The sequence below is a fragment of the Chanos chanos genome, chromosome 8 (genome assembly GCF_902362185.1).
Source record: "Chanos chanos chromosome 8, fChaCha1.1, whole genome shotgun sequence".
NCBI lineage: Eukaryota > Metazoa > Chordata > Actinopteri > Gonorynchiformes > Chanidae > Chanos > Chanos chanos.
The window spans coordinates 18,624,860-18,643,329 of NC_044502.1; the positions used below are offsets into that span (position 1 = coordinate 18,624,860).

The window sequence follows — 18,470 nt, forward strand, 5'->3', positions numbered from 1 at the left end:
GAACCCTTTCATAAGTTATATGCTCTACAGTAACACATGAACTGATGATATTTAATTAGGGGGAAATGGAGGGGAAGAAAAAAGGAGATGTTTGGAAGAGTCCAAACAGGGCTCTGTGTGAAGCTCATTACAGAACCAGAACCACACACAGGAATGGGTTTTAATGAGCGGACTGGGTCTGACGGAAGACGGGTGGTTGAATGTAAGTAGGCCATTGTGGATGTCGATTAAGGTGACCTTACCACGTCTACACAGAGCTGAATGTTGAGACTGCTGAGACAGACTGTGAGGTGGAGAATGCAAAAGTGGAGTGGGTGAGAGGTGGAATGGGTGGAGGGAGTGAGAGGTAGAGCAACTGTGAGGTGTAGCAGGTGTGAGGTGGAGAATGCAAAAGTGGAGTGGGTAAGAGGTGGAGCAGGTGTGAGGAGGAGAATGCAGAGGTGGAGGGAGTGAGAGGTGGAGCAGGCGTGAGGTGGAGAATGCAGAGGTGGAGCAGCTGTGAGTTGGAGTGAGTGTGAGGAGGAGAATGCAGAGGTGGAGCGAAAGTGAGGTGGAGAATGCAGAGGTGGAGGGAGTGAGAGGTGGAGCAGGCGTGAGGTGGAGAATGCAGAGGTGGAGCGGGCGTGAGGTGGAGCAGCTGTGAGGTGGAGCGGGCGTGAGGTGGAGCGAGTGTGAGGTGGAGAACGCAGGGGTGGAGTGAGTGAGAGGTGGTTCGGGCGTGAGGTGGAGAATGCAGAGGTGGAGTGGTTAGAGATGGAGTGGGTGAGAGGTGGAGTGGTTAGAGGTGGTGAACACAGTGAGGTGGTGTAGTGTGGGCGGTGGAGCAGAACAGGTAGGTTTGATATGCCATAAGTGACAAGCATCTTGCTCGACTGTGAACTCCAGTTAAAGTACACTCGGTGAGGAAGAGGAGGGGTAAAGGGCATTCAGTGAGGAAGAGGAGGGGTATAGTACATTCGGTGAGGAAGAGGAGGGGTAAAGTACACTCGGTGAGGAAGAGGAGGAGTACAGTACATTCAGTGGGGAAGAGGAGGAGTACAGTACATTCAGTGAAGAAGAGGAGGAGTACAGTACATTCAGTGAGGAAAAGGAGGAGTACAGTGCATTCAGTGAGGAAGGGGGGGGTAAAGTACATTCAGTGAAGAAGAGGAGGAGTACAGTACATTCAGTGAGGAAGAGGAGGGGTACAGTGCATTCAGTGAAGAAGAGGAGGGGTACAGTACATTCAGTGAGGAAAAGGAGGAGTACAGTACATTCAGTGAGGAAGAGGAGGGGTACAGTACATTCAGTGAGGAAGAGGGGGGGTAAAGTATATTCAGTGAGGAAGAGGAGGAGTACAGTACATTCAGTGAAGAAGAGGAGGGGTACAGTACATTCAGTGAGGAAGAGGAGGGGTAAAGTATATTCAGTGAGGAAGAGGAGGAGTACAGTACATTCAGTGAAGAAGAGGAGGGGTACAGTACATTCAGTGAGGAAAAGGAGGAGTACAGTACATTCAGTGAGGAAGAGGAGGGGTAAAGCACATTCAGTGAAGAAGAAGAGGAGTACAGTATATTCGGTGAGGAAGAGGAGGGGTACAGTACATTCAGTGAGGAAGAGGAGGGGTACAGTACATTCAGTGAGGAAGAGGAGGGGTAAAGCACATTCAGTGTGAGGCTGAGTGAATAGACAGAGCAAGGAAGAGGAAGAGGAAGAAGAGGGGTAAAGATGGGCGTGGCTCACCACGGGCGATGCGAAGAACTCTCATAATGCGGATAATGGTGGGGTTAATGGGAAGAGCGGCGCTGATCTCAATCTCTTCCAGAGTGATTCCCATAACGGACAGCAAGACGATGGCCAGATCCAACTGGTTCCACCTGCAGCCACAACACACAGGAGTGACGCACAGCACCGTGGGAGTGAAGAGCTCAGAAACCAGAGCAACAGGAACAAGTCCAGGGTACTGTCACCAATACTTATCAAACACGACCTTCAGTCAGATTTCCTTTTTTAGTGCTGCTCTTCACCATGCATAAATATGACAAACATACATTGAAACACAGAAGAAAAACCCAGCTTATTATTTAGATGACAGAAAAACAGGGAAAATCTGAGTCATGAATCAGAATGGCTATGACATACTGTCTCTCCGTCACTCGCTCTCTCCCACTCCCTCTCTCTCACTTTCTCCCTCTCTCTCTCCCTCTCTCTCTCTGTCACTCGCTCCCTCACTCTCTCTCTCCCTCACTTTCTCTCTCTCGCTCCCTCCCTCCCTCCCTTCCTCCCTCCCTCCCTCTCCCTCTCCCTCTCCCTCTCTCTTTCTCTCTCACACTCCCTTCCTGAGCTCACCTGCAGCTCTCTGTAGTGTAAAGCACACAGCAGGAGACAGCTGCTGGTCTTCTTTTGTTCAAGAGCACACATCAGTCAAACACGTCAAGCACACACTGTGGTAAAACCTGCACGTTTATCCTGAATTTACTGATTCACATGTCAAACACACTGTGCTAAACCCAACCACCTCCATAGCAATGAGCCTGAGCTGCACAGCACACATGCACACACAGATACACATACACATATACACACGCACACACACACACACACACATACACACACACACGTGCGCACATGCACACACACACACACACACACACACATGCACACCTCTTATGCTGGATTCTGGGAACTCTCCATTGACTTCCACTATAACAAGTACTGAAGAAAAACCTAACTCTAAGCCTAACCAAAAACACTTACACAGTTTTACCAATGACAAAAATATCTTTTATAAAAAAAAAAAATCATGTGTGACCATAATGGGTGCTGTGTGTCTGAGTGGAGCACAGTTACAGCCCTGCCTGTGTCCTGACCCTCTTCAGTAGACTTATAACCATACAGGAGAGAGGTGTGGACCGCTGGCTGACATGAGTATAAACCTGAATCAGGTTAGAGAGAGGTGTGGACCGCTGGCTGACATGAGTATAAACCTGAATCAGGTTAGAGAGAGGTGTGGACCGCTGGCTGACATGAGTATAAACCTGATTCAGGTTGGAGAGAGGTGTGGACCGCTGGCTGACATGAGTATAAACCTGATTCAGGTTAGAGAGAGGTGTGGACCGCTGGCTGACATGAGTATAAACCTGAATCAGGTTAGAGAGAGGTGTGGACCGCTGGCTGACATGAGTATAAACCTGATTCAGGTTAGAGAGAGGTGTGGACCGCTGGCTGACATGAGTATAAACCTGATTCAGGTTAGAGAGAGGTGTGGACCGCTGGCTGACATGAGTATAAACCTGATTCAGGTTAGAGAGAGGTGTGGACCGCTGGCTGACATGAGTATAAACCTGAATCAGGTTAGAGAGAGGTGTGGACCGCTGGCTGACATGAGTATAAACCTGATTCAGGTTAGAGAGAGGTGTGGACCGCTGGCTGACATGAGTATAAACCTGATTCAGGTTAGAGAGAGGTGTGGACCGCTGGCTGACATGAGTATAAACCTGATTCAGGTTAGAGAGAGGTGTGGACCGCTGGCTGACATGAGTATAAACTTGATTCAGGTTAGAGAGAGGTGGGGGGACAGGGTGGCGGGCTTAAGTGAGAGTCAGTTTCCTCCGCCACCTGAAGTAGGTCAATGCCGCACGCACTGGTGAAGGCGGCGAAACGCAGAGGATGTTTACGCCTAATGTGGATGCCGCGTGCGTTCATGCATACTGAACCACGGCCAGCGCCACGCTGTGACACCACTGCAGGAATGACAGAGAACAGGCTGACTGGGGATTTAATGACCTACAGAGACTTGTGTTAGCCGAGAGGACGCTCGCTCGGGAGCAGGAACTCATTTAACCTACCAAATAAATAACGCTGTTTTATACTCTCTCCTCTCTCCACCTCTTTATCCCTCTCTCGCTCTCTTTATTTCTCTCTCCCTCTCTCTCTTCCCCTCGCTTTCCCCCTCTCTCCCCCTTTATCCCTTTATTTCTCTCTCTCTCACCTTCTCTCCCTCCCTCTCTCCCTCCTCTCTCTTTCTTTCCCTCTCTCCCTCTCTCTCTGTGCCTTGTCAGGTGCACTGTTCTCTGGTCCATTATAGCCCATGTGAGGCAGCCCATTTCATCCAAAGTGAAAGGATAAAAATTCTGGCGAGGGAAGAGCAGATTGTGCCAATAACCTCCCCCCTGCGGCGGAGCCAGAGAACACACTCAGAGGGATGCAGCTCTGGCACCACTGCGCTGCTAATTAATCAATTAGGCCCATTAAGAGAGAGGAGAGGCAGCAGGGGCCAGGAAGGGCGTGGCACTCCATACCTGTCTTTGAAGAAGCGGCGGAAGCCAAATGCGACGAGCTTCAGCACTGCCTCCAGCACAAAGGTACTGGTGAAGAAATAATTACAGTACTTGAGAGCGATCTCCAGAGACTGGGAAGGAAAAGACAAGAGACAGATGAAGAGGAGGGACAGACTGTGTGTGTGGTCATGTGTGTGTGTGTGTGTGACAAAGAGAGAGAGAGAGAGAGAGAGAGAGAGAGAAAGCAGGAGAAAGTTTCAGATGGAAAAAAAAATTTTTTTTTTACTTGTGTTCATTGTCACAGCTAATGGTGTTTGGAATACAGAGCAGATAAAAATCACTCACTCTCTCTCTCTCTCTCTCTCTCTCTCACACACACACACACACATGCACTCACAGATACACACACACAGTGGCAGAGCATACATGAGGCTGGCTGTAGTGCTCCAGAGACATGGTGACCACGTTGATGCAGATGATGAAGGTGATGAAGAGGTCCAGGTAATGACTGGTGCACAGAGTGTGAATCATCAGCCTCACATGACTGTAACTGGCATAGTACGGTAGCTTCTGAGCCTCTGAAAGAGAGACAGACAGACAGACAGACAGACAGACACACACACGGAGAAAGGGGGGCAGAGAGAAAGAAAGAGAGAGAGAAAGAGAGAGAGAGACAGATAGATGGAGTGGGTCTGAGTGAGTGAGAAGTACTGAGTAAAGCACTGCTCTGAATTATTACTATCCCAAGACTAAAATTCATGACAAAATATTTCAGCCCAATTCTGTTTACCCACTTACATCAGTGAATCAATACATCTAATTAATAATCTTGATATTAAATATGACTAAATATGACTCTGCCCAGTGTGTGAGTCTGTGTGAACTGTTCTGGACTGAATGAGTGAGAGACTGAAGAAGAGACGAAATATGCAGTTCAGTTTGACCTGAGGATCAGGGATTTTCTGAGCAATAATAATGTGCTTAATAATGGGAAGCACTGACTTTTCTCTAATATAGTTATCAACACGCCATCTCTTATCTCTAATATTTTTCACTGTCTGTTACTCTGCCTCCTCTCTCTCCCTCTCTGTCTTTCTCTCCCCCTACCTCTCTCTCTGTCCCTCTGTCTATCTCTCTCTCACTCCCCCTCCCTCTCTCCCTCCCTCCCTCCCTCTCTCCTCCCTCTCTCTCTCTCTCTTTCACCTTTTTTTCTTTGAGTAGTCTCTATCGTCCTACACTCATTTTCTCTTCTACACCCTCTATTCATTCTCCTCTTCCAGGACCTGTTTCTTTTCTTTTCTCTCATTTCCTGCTTTATCCCTCTTTATTTCTTTCTAGCCACACCCACACCACTCTGCATCTTTCTGTCCTCCCAGCTCTTCCTCCTTCATTCTCTTACTCCTTCTTTTCTTCTCCATCCGCCGGAGTCTCTTCTCCTCCCTTCTCTTGGCCTCCTCCACCTCCTGGTGCTGCCGACATTTGTGGAAGTTCTCCACCACCACACCCACAAACATGTTTAACACAAAGAAACTGACGATGAGGAGGAAGGAGATGAAGTACAACAGCATCCATGGGTTGTTGTTGGTAATGGGCTATGAGAGGGGGAGCAAAAGAGAGAGAGAGAGAGAGAGAGAGAGAAAGAGATCTTGACTGAAATGTCATCCTGTTTTTTGAGACACTGAGTGCAGGTTTGGCTCAGTAAACACTGAATATACAGCAAACAGTGAGAATGAAACTCATTAAATCAGCACAAACTGAGCTTTAGAACATCCCTGGCAGTGTTGCCTGGCAGCAGCACCATGGAGACGAGAGGGCGGGCACAGCCAAAAGATAAACTGTCTTACTGCAAGACAGGAGACACCGAGGAAGACTGCATGTTGGACAACGGTTACGCCGAATGACCACAGAGTGACTCTGTAAGTACAGAGGGGAACTGATGGCCACAAACTGGGAGAGTCATCAAACACACCATTTGTTTCCCCATTTCCCTTCAGCCAGTGTCTGACTGGATAAAAGCCCCGGGTTAAGGCTGAGGAAGTGGGTTCTGGCAGCAGCTTGGCTTTGTATCAACATTTATCGAGCTCTTCAGGATAAGAGATTTGCTTTTCTTTCTTTTTTCTGTTCACTGAATAGAGCAGACACTTTATTTCTGTTTTTAAATCCCTGGAGCATCATTATGTGGTGTGGTCAATGCTGTATAAGTAGACTGTGAGTACTTCTGAGCTGACAGGGGGTTTTGCAGTCTGAGAACGCTAGGTAGACCCGACCGGTTCCAAGGCCTGGGTACCAGAGTCTGATGGTTTTTGTTCATCTCAACATTTGAGGGTGGCGTCATTCTGGTCTTGAGGACTGTGGTGGTTGTATGGTGAGAAAAGACAGGGGAAATAAATACAATGTAAATGAGGAGATGGGGCCTACCTGCTGGTCCACACCCACTGCGTCCAGTCCGTGATACATTATATTCACCCAGCCGTCTTTTGATGCCAGCACAAACAGCGACATCAGAGCCTGCCGTACACACACACACACACACACACAGACACACACACAGAGTTTGAGTCACACAGAGCGTATAAGAGTTCACACACAACAGCACCATTCAGAACCACCAGACCCAAGAGACAGATGGTATGTTCGGTACATACACACATTCACACACACAAAACATAAACACAACGTGGTTAATTTGACATGCAAAAAAAGACAGGGGTAGATTCATTCTTTAAAACATAATCAAAACTTTTGATGATATTATTCGACACACCTGCCACTGAACACACACACACACACATACACATACTACCCATAAACACACGATATTCATGATCACATGCACACCAGTGTTTCCCATAGGTCTGAAGTATACTTGTGGCAGTAGCCAGTGGAAAGGGTCAGCATTACCTGCCAACACAAAAATGGTCTACTACATGTGACGAACAACAAATACCTTTAATGAACAATAAAGTGACCTTTAACACAATTTTTTGATTTATTGAGCATTTCTATTAATCTCAAAATGATATATTTAACAGATCTTATGCTTGTAAAATATCCACCATGTCTGTGTCTTCTAAAGTAACACCAGAGACCGTCTCTCTTTCTCTCTCTCTCGCTCTCTCTCTCTCACAGAGCATGTGTGATTCAGGGTTTCCATTACCCTGTAATTACTGTTTTTTGTAACCAATAAATTAAAAACTTGCCAGTCAAAATGTCCAGTAATAATGTTAAACAAAATGTAGCTATCACAAAAGGTTCCTAAACATTTGTGTTTTGACAGCGAAACAGCCTGGAGGAGAGAGTGACGCGGCTTATGCACATTGCAAGCTGCAAAGACACATTGGACATGTTTGATTTCAAGTCAGCAGCAGAAGACTTTGCCGCAATGAAAAAAAGAGAATAGAAAATGTTATCTGGTCGCCTATAGGCTGCAATTTATGCCATGTACACCTTGTGTTTGTAACATAGACTTAGGGCTGTGCGATATGACCAAAATCTCATATCCCGATATAGGTCATTTCATATCCCGATAACGATACATATCACGATATAGCACATTTTCTGTAAATTCAATGAATAAATAGTTTATATAAAATGACCACATAGAAATGCCTATTTCTTATTACATTTTGAATTATATACTGCACAAATAAAAGTATGACGGAGTATTAGGGCCACATTGAGGGAAAACAATTCTGAGACTTCGAGAATAAGGTTGTAATTTTATGTGAAAAAAGTCATAATATTACGAGAATAAAGTCATGATTTTAGGCTACGTGTTATTTTAGAGGGGAAATATCAGAGGAGCAGCATGCCGCCTGCTAAAATGAGGAAGATGGAGCATCTAGTGAAGTTATACTTTGGTATAGGTTTCACAAATAAAGAAATAGTTAATCTTTTGGCACATCAGCACCACCTCATCATGAGTATCAGGACTTTGAAAAGAAACTGTGTCTATTCCCGAAGAAAGAACCATACTGGCTTGGAGGAAATTGCCACGAGAATAAAGTTGTAATTTCACAAGAAAAAAGTTCTGATATTACGAGATTAAAGTTGTAATTTTACAAGAAAATATTCATGATATGACAAGAATAAAGTCGTAATTTTAAGCCACGTGTTATTTTAGAGGGCAAATATAAGAAGAGCAGCCTGCTGCAATGTGGTGCTGATGTGCCAAAAGATTAAGCATTTCATTATTTGTGAACTTTTCATACCCAAACCAGGTCCAGGCAATAGATGTAGCCCCTCTTTTAGGTACAAGCTCCTCGTTTTGTCTTGGCTGGTCAGAGTCTTCCTCCTGTTCTGAATTACTCCATTCTGTGTTACGCTCACTCTCCTCCATGTTTGTGTTGCCTTCACGCAAATTCCCTGCCTGCCTCCAGCAGTGTGGAGGAACGCAAAGCGTCGTCCAAATGACGAAAAATATTGCCAAAAAGAGTGTGATTTGTGACAGAACGAAATAAACAATAGAGCATAATATGAAACAATAACCTTTTTTCTATCGTCACACGATATATATCATCATATCGCACAGCCCTACATAGACTGTTATTGAAACGTGACCGGAAAGTTTAAAATTTGTCCGGTCAGTTGAAATCCTTTCCGGACACTGGACAGGCAAGAAAAATTCCTAGCAGAAACCCTGGTGCAATGGTCAGGAGACCCCTTCTGTGATAGCAGAACAAACAGGTACAGGACGGGGTAAAGCGAGGTGAGATAGTCCACTAGTTAATGGATAACGGATGGCATTGTTCTCTTGGACGGATAAAAAAATACAAATTAAAAATGCTAAAATGGGTCGCAAAATATATTGAGCGGCCATTAATATACCTGGGCAGCATGCCCAAGTAGAGTCTATGTGTGGGAAACACTGCACACAATCTGTCTCTCCCTCTCTCTCTCTCTCTCTCTCTCTCTCTCTCACACACACACACACACCACACATACACACTAACCTGGCCCAAGTTGTCAAAGTTGTACTTGTGATGGACCCATTTGTAATTGGCCAGCAGACAGTCAGACTTATTGGTGATATTCCTTACGTCCAGACCCAGGCAGTAGAAGAACTTGCCTTTGAAAAGCTGGCAAAACAGAGCAGACACAACACATCAACAAATGTCACTCACAGTCACACGTCTTCTCTCTTCTCTCTCTCCCCTCACTGCCTGTCAGAGCACAGAGGATTAGGAAGACCTGAAAAGGAACTGACAGAACACAAAACACTCAGGGAAAGAGGGAGATGAGAGAGAGAGATGGAGATGGAGACAGATGGGGGGAGAGAGAGAGAGGAAAATAAATAAGAAGTGGAGGAGATTAATAGAGCTGATTTGGAAAAAAGAAATGCAGACAGCAAAAAGAGAATTGAAAACAGAAACATCCAAAGAAATGGGGAGAGAAAAAGAGAGAGAGAGAAATGTAAGTCTAAGGGCTGCTGTACCTGAACTCCAAGTATCCCAAAAATGATGAAGAAAGCACAGCAAATGAGAACAATGTTCCCGATGGGTTTGAGAGAGGTGATGAGAGTTTCCACCACTAGCTTCAGACCAGGAGCACGACTGATGACCCTGCAGACAGACAAAAAGAGAGGAGGAGAGAAGGAAGGATTAACATTCTCTCACATGTTTTCTGCTAGCTTGAACTGAGTTGACAATGCACGTACTGCATACTGACATTACTTAATAAACAAACAAAGAAATAAATAAACAACAAAATTAAAAACGGGTGGTGTGGTATGGGCTGAAATACTGACAAAGGCCGTTTTCCTATGTATCATCAAGCCAATTAAATAGTTTACTAGTGCCTGTAAAAAGCTAATATAGCTCAGAAAAAGCCATGTACAAAACAGAACTAATCAAATCAAACTGGAATATCAAGAATTGCACAAGCTTACAGATATATTAAAAGTACCGCTAATGTAACTATTCATGTATGGAGATTTTTGTGTATCATTCTCTCCAGAAATAATTTACTTATATATGCCTGCAGTTCCTCCTCCTCACCTGAGGGGGCGGAGAGTGCGGAGGAGCCGTAGTACCCTGAGCACACCCAAGATCTTAGCCCCGCCCGCCATTGACACCACAATGTCAATGAGAGACACAAACACCAAAAAGCCATCCAGAATATTCCAGCTGCTACGCAGGTACGCCTGCTCTCCGAGATACAGGCCCATAGACACCACCTAGAGAGAGAGAGAAAGAGGGAGAGAGAGAGGGATTTAACAGTAAAGACAAACTTTTCATAGCTCTTAAGAGTGAAGGATGGAGGCTCAGTCCTGACGGTTAAATGTGAAGACAAAGCAAAGGGGCTGTCCGAACTCAAGACTAAAGCCTCAAGTCATTTAGCATCAACAAGATCAGTGACAGTGACTGATGTGCAAACACACACACGCACGCACACACACACACGCACACACACATACACACACTAGACTGACATATTAATAGGCTTTGTATCTCTGACACAGACAAACCTGGTTGTCCTAGATGTGACCCATCTAATGACTCCCAGCCCAGTACCTCTCTCTCTCACACACACACACATGCACACACGCACACACTGCAGAGCACAGACAGCCGTAAACACTGTGGATCCCTACGATATGTCGCCGTAGAATTCCATCTTCACCATTTGTAATGTTATGTATTCTCTGATTCCAAGGCTAAAACTGCGGAAAACCGTTCTCTTCACTCAGCTCTGACAGTAAAGCCCTTTATTCCTATGAAACTACCTGAGGAAAAGTCTCATGTCTAAATCTGAGCAACACTGTGAGACTTCTCCTCCTGCATGCCACAGAAATAACCTCCAGACAGAGAAAATGAACTAGTCGGCGTATGGCCCTTTCCACCGTTAATCACAGACAGCGTCACAGACAAAATTAACAAACCAAGAGGAAAGAAATGAACAACTCAAAAGCAAGGAAACAACATGTGACTTCTGTCTGACCCCAATTTATGTCTGAAAATGAATCGGTAATCGAGTAATCGGAGGAGAAAAACACACACACACCCAAGCATGCATTGTGACAGGTCCGTCTCTCTTCTGCTCCTAAGCTTAATAATTGATTGGGTTACATAATTGATGGTGTACAAGAGCCAAGTGTTTCCATGTGAACGGATGGGCCAGGCTGAGAGAATGAGTCCGCCACGCAGAGAGAGAGAGAGAGAGAGAGAGAGAGGAAATGGCCTCTAATTAATATCACTGCCTAATTACTTCTCATGAGAGGCACTGAGCGAGTAAACTCAAGCACATTACTGAGCCGAGAGAGAGAGAGAGAGAGCAGAGGGGAGTGAGAGAAAGAGAAGGGGAGAGAGAAAGAGAGAGAGGGAGAGAGCGTGAGCAGAAGACAGTGAGAGAGAAAGAAAAAGAGAGAAGACAGAAAAGACAAGGAAGAGTAGACATCCACGTGTGGCAGGCTCCTGCATACACTGGCATGTAGCTAATGAAACAGAATCTCTGGGTTCAGTCCCTTTCTGTCTGGCCTGGTTCTGTCTCCCCTGATTATGACTGACACCTGTTACTCACTCGCTCAGTCGGCCTGCTCCATGTAAACAGCACTTTCAGATGCTTCTGTGTGAGCTATTGAGTGTTCACATGCACACAGCACTGCTGCTCTGTTTAGGCTGTGTTCACGATTTTCTGCTGATAACCGATTTTTTTCTGACCACCTGTTTACATCTACTTTTAAAAGTGACCCATATCTGATACCTGCGTTTAAAGTTGCGGCTGAAACAACCCGCTTCTCCAAGGCAGAGAAGAAAGATGAGAGCGCTTATTGCAGCGTGGGCGTATGCGGCAATGATCACTAATTTCTGGTTAACTTGTGGCTTTAACTGAATGAATGAATGAATTAAATTAATTAACTCAATGTCTGGCTCAATCCTCTCTGACTTCTGGTTAACTTGTGCACGTGAGAGTAACGTTATATGCCATTAAAATGCGAAACAGTTGCATTTTCAATGACGTGCGAATCATAATTACAGGAAATATCCGATTTGTCCATTTAGATCACAGTCACATTGGCAGACATCCGATTGATATTGTTTTTTTTCCACATATGAACGAGGCCTGAAACGGATCTGAGAATATCGTATTCCATGTGCTTTTTCCTGTTTTCATGTTCACAATACTTATCCGACTTGTGAGCAACAAATCGGAATTGGGTCACTTTTACCAGGCAGTGTTAACACAGCCTTAGAGTTCTGTGCACAATCCTCCTCTGAGTATCTGGTGCTTTGACTGGCATTTGATGTTTCTGGTCTTTACAGTGTTGAACTCTTGTCTGTTTTCCTGGACAACGCTGTTTGTGATTTGGATTTGTCTGCTGTAAATACACCACCCTAAACCTTGGACATATATCTACACTCTGCAGTATTATAACTGACCTGTGGAGGTCACGAGATCATTCAATCACGCTAAAGCAGTGATTCTCAACTCCAGTCCTGGGGTCCACAGTCCTGCATGTCTTTGTTTAACTTAGGACTGACACACTTGATTCCACTGATCAATTAATCATCAAGCCTTTGATTAGTTCGATTAACTGTGATAATGAAGAGTTAAAACAAAGACATACAGGACAGTGAGCCTCCAGGACTGGAGTTGAGAATCGCTGTGCTAAAGCATAGAGGACAAACAGAATCACTGGTCACTCATCACGGGTTGTGATTGAGTTTTTATTACTTTTCCACAGTCTAAGGTTTAATACAGGTTTTAACACAGCTCTGTTTGAGAGTATGCTGTGTGAGTTCCAATACAATTTGTTAACCCTGCCATGCATGCTACCCAGTGTTTGATATTACACACTACCTTCTTTATCACCATTTCAGAGGATTATAATGATAAGAAATAATGAATTTATTCCTCTCTAACTGAGTTCTGTAGATCTTGATGAGAGTCATAGCACATTCCACACGCCTCGGCAGAACATGCATGTGCAATCATATTTACATTTTTAATTACAGTATATGGTAATGACACATCAGGTCAGCTCACACAAAAAAATAAATAAATAAAAAATCACAGTGACCCACCTTGAGTGTCATCTCTCCCACAAAGATGGCAGTAAAGATGTAATTGGATATGGTCAGAAAAAGCCTCTCCTACAGAAAGAGAGAGAGAAAGAGAGACAAAGAGAGAGAGAGAGAGAGAGAGAAATTCACAGAGTACACTAAGGCAGTCAGTCTTAACACAGAAGAGACCTAGCAGTGATAAGAAAACAAATACTGGCCAAAACAGCTAAAACATGTGGCCATGTGACCACAGATGACAGCCACATAACTGATGATGACAGAGAGTGTTGTGGTGTACTGACAGTGTTAGAGTCCCATCTTACCAGACTACCCTGCAGGATTTTGGGTCTCTCTAGAGCCACAGTGATGCAGTTAGAGAAGATAAAGGCCAAGACCACGTAATCAAAGAGCTTATGGGCAATAATAGACTGACACATCAGTCTAAACCTGCCGAAAGAGAGAGAGAAAGAGAAAGACAAAAGAGAGAGAGCGATTATATATAAAGGATATGGCAAAAGTTATAAAGGGAAATATCTTAAAATATTCATCAATGTGACATTTGATACAGACCTCAAAAGCACATTTCAGTGTCATTTTAAAAAAAAAGAAAATAGAGAACTAATGGAGTCTGAGAGACAGAGGGAGGAAACTGTTGGCTGCTATCTCACTGATGTCGATCGATACCCTAATCAAGCCACTCTGTAAAGAGCTGACAGCAAATCACAGCCATTGATCACATGGGTAAAAGAGGAGGAAATATGTTCCCCTGGACCCCTCCAGCATCTGAAGCCGAGATGCCAACCATACAGTCTTGTTCTCTTGTAAACTGACTGAGCTCTGCATGCCAGGGGACACGGAAGGCCTACTCTCTCTCTCTCTCTCCCTCTCTCCCTATCTCTCTCCCTCCCTCTCTCTCTGTCACCTCCATGGCCGCGAGACACAGCCCATGAGGAAAGTGATGAAGTGGAGGAGAACAGATGTAATAAAGGAGGAAGAAGGAGAGCTGGACTGACTTGTTCTGAGGGGAGAAAAGGAAGACGGACCAGTCCTCACGCGTCTCACACCAGTCAGGCCGGTACACCTCCAACATCTTCTGGATCCGAAAACACAAACTCTGGAAGAACAGTGCATGTACACACGCACACACACACACACACACACACACACCAAGCATTTCTCATCACACATCAATCGTTTTGCTGGCACTAAGGCAATTCGTGTAGAAGCGTATTTGTGTGGCTGGCAAGTCATTATTCATTCAGACACATATTCATTCACACAGATACTCATTCATTTCCTCACTTGTTCATTCTTTGATACATTCACTGATACTTTCACTCATTCATTCAGTCACTCACACATTACTTTATTGACCCGTTACTCATATGCACTTGTGTTAAACAGAGCTGAGAGAATAAATCTTTTTGGATAAATGGGATGAGTGTGTTAATGGGAATTGGTGTGAAAATGTGTGGCTTTCACACGACACGGCCCCAGTCCCCGTGGAAACACCACAGTTATGACTGGAACTGTTTAGAGAAAAACGGCCTGAGAGTATATTAAAAGCCTAAATCCCATAGCCATCTGCTCACTCTATGCTGGCTTTATAACTGGACTGCTTTAAATGGCTTACATCAGGTTTTTGTCAGATTGAAATTGGTCTGTTTTCAAAAGCATCCCATGGGATCCTAATTAATATTTTTCATTTCCAACACAGCACATATAACACTGCTATTTAATTTAGTCCAGACCCTGCTTAATCAGATGAATAAATATTCCACTGAGTATATTCAAACTGATTCTGCAATGGTTCAATTGGAAATTTTCAAAATATATTATATATTTTCGTAAATTAGGGAGTCCTAATACTGCTGGAAATCCATAATGGATACATGACTGTTGGACATGTCAGAGATGAGAAATTTATAAAAAAAAAAAAAAAAAGAAAAAAAAAAGGAGGGAAAAGGGGGGAGTAAACATAAAAAAAAAACAAAAATACAAAAAAACAAATTACTTGATTTTACTGACTGGTTAGATGGGAATAAATGAATAAATAAGCAAATAAATGGTTTAAAAAAAAAATTAAAAGGCTATATCCCTTTTCTTCTCTTGTTTAACCATTATATTTTTAACAGCTCAGATATGTTTTTCAAGCCTTTTATCATTCATAGGGTTCTGTGTTTGAGATGTATTATCTACAGTCTGAGAGTGGTGTGGTGACGGACAGAACTCCTCACTCACATAGTCAATCTCGTCCTCCAGGTCTTCCCGCTCTTTCCGTGCATTCACCTGAGGGTATACCTCACTCAGGAGCTGCTGCTGCACAGAAGGAGTCTTCCCGTTACAGTCCTGGTGCTCCCCTCCGCCTCCCCCCACCCCTGAAGAGGCACTCTTCTTACGGGGGCGTGGGTGGAGAGGGGGCAGGGGGGGTCCGGGCACCTGCAGCAGTTCGGGGAGCTCCAGTGACAGGGCCCGGCGGTCTCTGCGGGGTACGAAGTGTCTGGAGAGGAGAGGCGGGGGTAGAGGGAGAGGAGGAGGGGACAGAAGAGACTCCTGCTCCGCCGGATGTGTGTGAGGGCCACGCACCCTCAGGCTGCCACCTCCCCCAGCTCCGCCCACAGCCATGCCCACTGCCACACCCCTGGACGGCCGACCCAGGCTGTTCCAGCTGGACCTGCGGCTCCACACTGTCTGAGGGGCAGGACGACCCCAGTTATGGTAGAGTGAGGCCCGACCAGGACACTGTTACACACACACACACACGCGCACATGCAGACACACACACACGCACATGCAGACACACACACAAATACACGCACGCACATGCACAGTTAGTCGTCAAACTGGCATAAAATGATATACAAAGTGCTGTAATTCTCTCAGGAATTGTACTCACAGTTGTACTCCAATTGACAAATGATAAGTAGGCCAAACTCAGTCGGGCACTGGAGTAGCACTCACAGTAAATCAATTCATTGCTCATTAATATTCATAGTTCTCACTTCTGCGTAGGATTCACATAATCTTTCTCCTTGCAGGTACGATTATTAAGACTTTTACATATTAGACTGTTCCTCACCGACAAAACAGAAAAGAAACTGTTGAATTTTTAAAAAGCTATGAAAATAATTGATTATTTTATCATAATATGGTCTCTTACCTGTTCAAGTGTCTCTTCAGCCGCTGTCTGAATGCTATTATTACGCTTAGTTGATGGGTAGTAAGGACTCTCTATGCTCTAAGCATCTCATAAATAGTTCGGCATATGTTAATATATGCAGGGATAATGGCTAATTAATGTTTTTGTTGTTGTTGTTGTTGCTGGGGATAAATGGTTGGTTACGCTAAAGTGCTATGACATACAGTATTTCCTGTACTTTATTCAAGAGGAAAAACCTCTGCTATAATTAGCCGTAGTATAGCGACTTACCAAAGCCTTCTGCTCTAGGTTAACTCTGCCCAAAGAGCTAACGCTGCTCTTTCGTGAACCGAGGGCGAAGGCCAGCCTCTCCGCCTGGTACTGTCCCAAAGGGTTGGGTGCAGGAGCCAGATCCAGGTGTCCATTGGGGGTTAATGTGCAGATTTTTGGATCTAAATTAAAATAGAGAATTTGCACTTTTGAGTACCAAATACAAGGTCTGTATTTCTCAGAAATACTTACTTGTCGCACTTAGGGTTGGGCTGGATAAGAGCGCCAATGGTGGTTAAATAATCAGTCATTAATAATCATTCCCAGGTGCTGGATGCTTGGACACGAGGTTACAGTACCTACTCAACCTTATAACTGACCATAAGTGGGCCTTTGCCAAGCTTACACAAGAAAGTTTGACTGACTCTGACCAAGGTCATGTGAAAATTTTTTTTTTTTTTTTTTTTTTTTACATTTTTCTCATTCTCAATAATTCAAGCAATGACTGAAACACATTTTCTTCGTGGCTGTAGAGAACATAAATGAAGCGATGTAATCACAGGGTTTCCCTTTTTTCTGTCAGTGGGTTTCCTTAAAAGCTACCAAGCAGATTAGCGACCTCAGTCACTTGTCAGTCAGTCAGACAGCACAGATGGCAGAGTGATAGGTGGATGGCAAGTTAGGGTGAAAAATAGATCAGAAACTGACGCATTTAATAACAGAATGCAAACTGCTCTGATATGCTGCTTAAACAACGTTTTGATTTTACTAAATGATAGTTTCACATGAACGCAAGTGAGTTTGTGGCAGGTTGCCTCCAATCTTTGGTAGCCAGCTAACTGCTCCATTAAGCTAGCTGGCAAGCTCTAGTTCCAGTTAAACTGTCAAGCAAGCTAGCACATATTGAAATCTCTCAGCATTGTGAGAACAATCCTGGTCTGAGCAGAATATCAGAGCAACTCAAATTACACTATGGCTAGGTACTGCAGGCTAGTTTGACCATTTCCTAGCTATAACATTAATTAATGAAAAGGAACTAGCTTGCGGTCTTTGTCTTGCCTCTTATAGGAACGTTAATTTTAGTTGTAGTTTAGTTTTAGTTTATTAAGCTTTTTTACACTCCTGTTTTCACTTAGATAATGTGTGTATGTTGTATAAATTTATTTCCTCTAAATTTTGAAGTTTAAGAGGTTAAAGTTACATGTAGAAATGAGTGAAGTAAAGAGGAGGAAGCTTGCAGACTTCTTCAAAAGGTAGACATCACCACTTATCTAGCTTAGCTAGGCACATGTGCCGAAGCCATTTGTATCTTTTGGTAGCAATATATTCACAAGGTAATCCAATCATGACTGCATTTCTTGATATAAAAGTACCAAACTGAATGGCCAAGCTAGTTCAAGGTCATTGTCCCTTGGCACATTTTCAGTCTGTTGTCAGATATGTCATCATCATGTCATGCCATCAGTGCTTTCACTTCATCTTCAGGTTTTCCTTTCCCTTTGTCAATTCTTCTCATTTAAATGCAGAGTTGAGCAGAACAGGGCAGGTGATGAGAGAGGAGCAGAGGAGCTGGAACAGGAGAGAGGAGCAGGGCAGCTTGGGGAGGTGAGAGGAGAAGGGCAGCTTGGGGAGGTGAGAGGAGAAGGGCAGCTTGGGGAGGTGAGAGGAGCAGGGCAGCTTGGGAAGGTGAGAGGAGCAGAGGAGCTGGAACAGGAGACAGGAGCGGGGCAGCTTGAACAGGAGAGAGGAGCAGGGCAGCTTGTGCAGGAGGGAGGAACAGGGCAGCTTTGTCAAATGATA

The 18,470-nt window shown here is 44.4% G+C and overlaps 1 protein-coding gene across 1 annotated transcript in view; it reads right to left on the bottom strand.

Annotated features, from left to right (window-relative positions):
* cacna1ia (calcium voltage-gated channel subunit alpha1 Ia) overlaps positions 1-18,470 on the bottom strand; it is a 109,976-nt gene that overhangs the window by 19,934 nt on the left and 71,572 nt on the right. Inside the window, exons 15-27 of the mRNA XM_030782955.1 lie at positions 16,692-16,852; positions 15,503-16,003; positions 14,275-14,375; positions 13,585-13,708; positions 13,283-13,351; positions 10,256-10,434; positions 9,694-9,820; positions 9,212-9,337; positions 6,678-6,767; positions 5,659-5,851; positions 4,686-4,837; positions 4,281-4,390; positions 1,723-1,856 (exon numbers count right to left, since the gene is read on the bottom strand). Coding sequence (XP_030638815.1) covers positions 1,723-1,856; positions 4,281-4,390; positions 4,686-4,837; positions 5,659-5,851; positions 6,678-6,767; positions 9,212-9,337; positions 9,694-9,820; positions 10,256-10,434; positions 13,283-13,351; positions 13,585-13,708; positions 14,275-14,375; positions 15,503-16,003; positions 16,692-16,852 — 2,067 coding nt within the window. The remainder of the gene's footprint in view (positions 1-1,722; positions 1,857-4,280; positions 4,391-4,685; positions 4,838-5,658; positions 5,852-6,677; positions 6,768-9,211; positions 9,338-9,693; positions 9,821-10,255; positions 10,435-13,282; positions 13,352-13,584; positions 13,709-14,274; positions 14,376-15,502; positions 16,004-16,691; positions 16,853-18,470) is intronic.